At 39.6% G+C, this 6,724-nt stretch overlaps 1 protein-coding gene across 1 annotated transcript in view; it reads left to right on the top strand.

Annotated features, from left to right (window-relative positions):
* The first annotated feature begins 218 nt into the window (after positions 1 to 218).
* LOC138853224 (uncharacterized) overlaps positions 219 to 6,724 on the top strand; it is a 7,189-nt gene continuing 683 nt past the window's right edge. The window contains exons 1-3 of the mRNA XM_070088750.1: positions 219 to 355; positions 936 to 1,038; positions 6,154 to 6,243. Coding sequence (XP_069944851.1) covers positions 347 to 355; positions 936 to 1,038; positions 6,154 to 6,243 — 202 coding nt within the window. The 5' untranslated portion in view covers positions 219 to 346. The remainder of the gene's footprint in view (positions 356 to 935; positions 1,039 to 6,153; positions 6,244 to 6,724) is intronic.

The raw sequence follows: 6,724 nt of genomic DNA, 5'->3' as shown, positions 1-6,724 counted from the left end.
ATATATATATATATATATATGTATATATATATATATATATATATATATATATATATATATATATATATATATATATATATATATATATATATATACCAAAAAAAACGCCCAGAGGAAATATTACTTAACGAGTTCAAGTTCTCTATGTTTAAAGTATTATCATGGAAGTGTAAATGTTTTTACAAACGACTCCAAAGTCCTTGGTATTAATTGTCCCAAAAGGTTTCATAACGGGATGTAATCTTTGTCGCCCAGAGCTTGGTGACTGCTGCAGCCCTCACACACTCCCTCACTAGAACATCTGCTGTTATCTTCTTCAGTCTGAGGTCCACCATTTACAGCAACCATGATACAGGTAAGGAGTTAAGAGTTCATTCTGTCAAAATGCACTATTACATAAGTATTGTGGTGATACATGTCGAGATTAATAAGGGCTTTGAGAAAATAACCGCAATTAGGAAACTGAAACATTATGACGACGTTTCTTTCCGACTTGGACCATTAACTAGTAACACAGAAGCGCGAAGGGAAGGGATATATTGTAAGTGATGAACAAGACTACAGAGATGAATTAAAGTGAGAACTTGATATGTCAAGTATCTAGAGACAAATTTTTGTCTGAATTAGAAACGAAAATTATCAGAGACAACATTTAATCTCATCTTAGAAATATGAAAAAAAAAAATGTTTTGATATAGTGCAAATCATATGACCATACATAAGCTAATCTTCAGTTTCTACAGCCCTTGGATAAACATTTCACGTATAAATATTTTGAATTTACAGCTAAGCAACAATATGGAAATGAAAATTGGATGACGTGATAATATTCTAGTTCGGACTGAAACGTCATGAAGTTTCCATTTTCATTTTGTTTATTAGATGACACTGTTTTTTCCAGCCGTAGTGATATTTATTCCTGCATTATCCTGCAGCTGAATGTTGTATGTGTTGTAGTGGTTTGCATGCTGTCCACTGCTTCCCCGACTCTGAACAACCCTAGAGCTCCTGAACTCAACTTAGATCCAGTATATGCTGGTAAGAACAAACTTTCCTAATATTTCTTGTCATTTTATCAGATTTCTACATATAAGCATTCATAGGTAATTAAAAAGTCTTATTAAAGAAAATCCAAAGCCTGTTTATTTATTTATTTATTTATTTCACATTAATTAAATGTGAATGTAAGTGTTCCCTCTGGTACATTCTCTTCATTGTGTGACTTCTGCAACGTCAGGGCCATAAACTCGCTTCAAAGAGAAAATTAAACAAAAATTTTGAATGCAAAATTTAAAACAAAGCATATGTATACCGAGAGGTGTATGCCTCTCTGTGTATATATATTGACGGTTTAATTCTTGTTTCAGGGATTAAAGTATTCTTGACTGGTAGTGAACAGGTTGCACACTTTTATGGCCCTTCATGTAGTCGGTAGGCTTAAAATCTAATTAACCAATACAGTTCGAAAAAAAAAAAAAATATCTGTCTTCTCTTCATAATAAATCTCTTCCTTTATTCACCTATGCATTGTACCTCCTATATATTATGTTAAAGGTGCATCGACAAATAGTAATAATGATAATAATTTAATTCTTGGTTATTAACCATATCGGATCTCTCACGGTGAGATCCGATATGGAATAATTCAAGAGTTACAATATACCAATTTCTAAGTAATGTGATTTTCAGCTTCAGTGACCCTCATGCGCTGATAGATTTTCATCACAATTAAACAACTAATGAATAATTGTGCATTTTAAATACAAATGGCTATTAGCCCTTTCATAAAATAATGTATGTTGACTATACATTTTATATTTATGCAATTATTTGCTAATATTTTTTTATTAAATTATGTACTTTATTTATTGTCATAGAAAACCTTGAAGTATTCTATAACAGATGGGAAAATAAAAAGTCTGGGCTGGATGGTGCTATTGCCCTTAGTGGCCGATAAGTAACTGTATGACTGGAGGTGCTGGCCATGTAGTCAGAAACTGTAAGGCTGGAGGTGCTGTCCTGGTAGACAGTAACTGTATGCATAGAGGAATGCATATAGTGGCCTCGAGGGAGACAGGAGCTGTAGTGGGGAAACAAGTGTAGTCAAGGACAAGATAAAACCAATATTACAAACTAGTAATACCACAGAAGATAGCAAATAAAGAGACTCCACTAGTAATAGTGAGGATATATTACCAGATATATTACTGGTGAGAGTTCCATTGTTAGTACAAGTGAGGATAGGAATGAGACAGGAAAACATGCACCAACAGGGAATACAGTCACAAAAACCCAAGGCAAACAGAAACCAAGCCTGTGCACATATTATGCACTTGGTATCTACGGTCATGGGATATCTGGAAAAACAGATGGGACGTGCAACTTTGACCACCCTGGAAAATGCCGTGCCCATATGACAACAGGACAATGCAAACTACCTTCCTGTAAGCTTTTTCACCTTGAAATGTGTCCCTCTTCAGTACAGGAAAGACAGTGCTATAACTTAAATTGCCAGGCACACCATCTAAAGGGGACAAAAAAGATGCAAAACATCCAGACCATGGGAAAACCTGGGTAGCCACAGCCACTCAAGAGGGAGAGGTTTTTTTAGCGCCAGGAAGGAAAAAAACTGGCAGGAATTGGCAGAAATCGTACACCAAATCCAGTCATTTCTGGAGTGGAATCACAGTCGATGGCCTCCACTCCAAACCAACAGATACAGATATTAGTGCCGGAAAAAAAGTCCCCTACCCCTGTACCACCGATACCACCAATCCGACGACATTCTTCTTTGCAAATATACAAGGTCTAAAACCAGCAACGAACAACAAAATACCTTTCATCCGTGGACTGCTTGCAGAGGCAAATGCAATGTTCGCAGAGTCACTTATTTGCACAGAACTGCTTATTGCTTCAAATGATGTAGTTGAAGTTTTAGCAGTAAAGATCGAGAACCAAAATCTAGTCATTGTGGTAGTCTACAAGCCTCCGGATGCAACGTCCCAACAATTCCAGGAACAGCTGTTGAAAATTGACCACTGTCTGGAAAATCTTCCAGCTCCTGCCCCCGACATCTTGCTCCTAGGGGACTTCAACTTAAGGCATCTAAAATGAAGGAATATAACAAATAATGTTGTTGCAGTGATAACACCAGGAGGTAGCTCAGACGAGAACTCACACACACACACGAGCATTAAAATCTCTGCACAAAATTCAACTTAAACCAGCAAATAATAGAGCCTACTAGATTAGAGAATACACTGGACCTCATCTTCACTAACAATGATGATCTGATACGATATGTCACAATATCAAAAACAATATACTCGGATCACAACATAATCGAGGTTCAGGCATGTATGCGCGGAGCCCCAGACCGACAAAAGGGGATCAGTCACTAGGGAGCCTTCACCAAATTCAACTTTAATAACAAGAACATAATGTGGTACCAAGCAAACCAAGTCCTAAATGACATAAGCTAGGAAGATAGACTAAGCAACACAGACCCCAACTTATGCCTAGAATAGATTAACTCTGTGGCACTCGATGTATGCTCAAGGCATATTCCTTTAAGAAAAAGGAGGAGTAAATGTAAAATAGAAAAAGACATGCGCTCCCTTTACAGGCGACGGAAAACAATAACAGAGCGACTAAAAGGGGCCAATATATCTGCAATGCGTAGGGAGACACTGGTCAGAAAAATAGCAAACATCGAACTAAAGCTAAAGGAATCTTATAGGAGTCAGGAATCGCGGGAAGAACTAAAAGCCATAAATAAAATCGAAAAAAAACAAAAGCATTTCTTTTCTTATGCCAAATCAAAGTTGAGAACAACATCCAGTATTGGGCCCTTCCTTAAACAAGATGGGTCTTATACAGATGACAGCAAGGAAATGAGTGAGCTACTCAAGTCCCAATATGACTTAGTTCTTAGCAAGTCGCTAACCAGACTGAGAGTCGAAGATCTAAATAATTTTTTTATTAGAGAGCCACAGAATTTGGTAATCACAAGCCTATCTGATGTTATCCTGACGCCAGATGATTTCGAACAGGCGCTAAATGACATGCCCATGCACTCTGCCCCAGGGCCAGACTCATGGAACTCCGTGTTCATCAGGAACTGCAAGAAGCCCCTATCACGTGCTTTTAACATCCTACGGATGCAATACCAAAGAACTACAGACCGATAGCGCTAGCATCCCATATCGTAAAAATCTTTGAAAGGGTCCTAAGAAGCAAGATCGCCACTCATCTAGATACCCATCAATTACACAACCCAGGGAAACATGGGTTTAGAGCAGGTCGCTCCTGTCTGTCCCAACTACTGGATCACTACGACAAGGTCCTAGATGCATTAGAGGACAAAAAGAATGCAGATGTAAACCATACCCCCGGCCGGGATTGAACCCGCAGTCATAGAGTCTCAAAACTCCAGCCCGTCGCGTTAGCCACTAGACCAGCTAGCCACAATAAGATTCATCCAACTAGGTATATTTCTACACCATAGGAAGGTTAGCACAGGCACCTCTGTGACCACAAATGCAAGTTTTTACAGACGAATCTCCAGCTAGCGTGGCCGTGACGAACTCTAGCTCAAGTCCCTTCACTGCCGTCAACATGACTCAAGAAATCGTAATGACACGATTGCAAACAAACCATACCCCCGGCCGGGGTTGAACCTGCGGTCATAGAGTCTCAAAACTCCAGCCCGTCGCGTTAGCCACTAGACCAGCTAGCCACAATAAGATTCATCCATGATGACTCTATGACCGCGGGTTCAATCCCGGCCGGGGGTATGGTTTGTTTGCAATCGTGTCATTACGATTTCTTGAGTAATGCAGATGTAATATATACAGACTTTGCAAAAGCATTCGGCAAGTGTGACCAGGTCGTAACAGCGCACAAAATGCATGCTAAAGGAATAACAGGAAAAGTTGGTAGATAGATATATAATTTCCTCACAAACAGAACACAAAGAGTAGTAGTCAACAGAGTAAAGTCTGAGTCGGCTACGGTGAAAAGCTCTGTTCCACAAGGCACAGTACTCGCTCCCATCTTGTTTCTCATCCTCATATCTGACATAGACAAGGATGTCAGCCACAGCACCGTGTCTTCCTTTGCAGATGACACCCGAATCTGCATGACAGTGTCTTCCATTGCAGACACTGCAAGGCTCCAGGCGGACATAAACCAAATCTTTCAATGGGCTTCAGAAAACAATGTGAAGTTCAACGATGAGAAATTTCAATTACTCCGATATGGTAAACATGAGGAAATCATGTCGGAGGATCTCACCTTCAAGGACCATAACATTGTATCAATCGCATCTGCTAGAAAAATGACAGGAGGGATAATGAGAACCTTCAAAACTAGGGATGCCAAGCCCATGATGACACTCTTCAGGTCGCTTGGTCTATCTAGGCTGGAATATTGCTGCACACTAACAGCATCTTTCAAGGCAGGTGAAATTGCTGACCTAGAAAATGTACAGAGAACATTCACGGCACGCATAACGGAGATAAAACACCTCAATTACTGGGAGCGCTCGGAGTTCCTGAACCTGTACTCCCTGGAACGCAGGCGGGAGAGATACATGATTATATACACCTGGAAAATCCTAGAGGGACTAGTACCAAATTTGCAGACGAAAACCACTCTCTACGAAAGCAAAAGACTCGGCAGACGATGCAACATCCCCCAATGAAAAGCAGGGGTGTCACTAACACGTTAAGAGACAATTCAATAAATGTCAGGGGCCCGAGACTGTTCAACTGCCTCCCAGCATACATAAGGGGGATTACCAATAGACCCCTGGCTGTCTTCAACCAGTCACTGGACAAACACCTAAAGTCGGTACCTGACCAGCGAGGCTGTGGCTCGTACATCGGATTGCGTGCAGCCAGCAGTAACAGCCTGGTTGATCAGGTCCTGATCCACCATGAGACCTGATCACAGACCGGGCCGCGGGGGCGTTGAACCCCGGAACTCTCTCCAGGTAAACTCCAGGAGGTATAAGTCTCCCATTGTACCGTATGTATACTGAAAATTTACTTTAGTCATTATTTTAGTGATAAGCAGGACACATGTACCCTATGTAGCCGGCAGGCTTCAAAACCAGTTAACCAACCAAGCAATTGAATTCGTCACCCACAGATTTCACCAGCTTCGGTAAAGGCAACACATTAGTGGAGAGTGCGCTCGAGGCGAAGATGGGAGGCAATGAACCAGCTGAGAGCAGCGCTAGTAAGTTTTAGTTACGATAGTAGTGATCACTGTGTCTGAGATGATAATTAAATGATAATGACATTTTAATAAATTTAACGCAATTTTTTTTATTTATACTATTTGATATAATGATGATGCCACAAATGTAACAACATTAATGCCAAAATTTTATATATTTTTATTAAAGATAGTTCCAAACGCACTGAATTAATACTTCAGTTACACAAACTTATAAAGCTCAACACTCCACACAAATGAATCACAGAGATATGAAAAGCATTTCTGCAAACTCAGTCAAACAAAAATTTATAAGGAATTCCTCAGAGAGTCTTTGGGATGATTTTAAAACTTTTTCGCTAAAGTTATGATAAATGCCATATAAACCACAATGAATGAGACCACACTGAAGCAGCATAAATATACTGTGACTTATTATTGTAACTGTTATTACTACCAAAGAAAGACTTTATTGTAATTCGATTATTAATGGTAATATTAA

This window comes from Cherax quadricarinatus, chromosome 26 (assembly GCF_038502225.1).
Source record: "Cherax quadricarinatus isolate ZL_2023a chromosome 26, ASM3850222v1, whole genome shotgun sequence".
NCBI classification, from domain to species: Eukaryota; Metazoa; Arthropoda; class Malacostraca; order Decapoda; family Parastacidae; genus Cherax; species Cherax quadricarinatus.
Note: the sequence above shows the minus strand (reverse complement) of the source record. Positions and strands in the feature narration are given on the sequence as shown.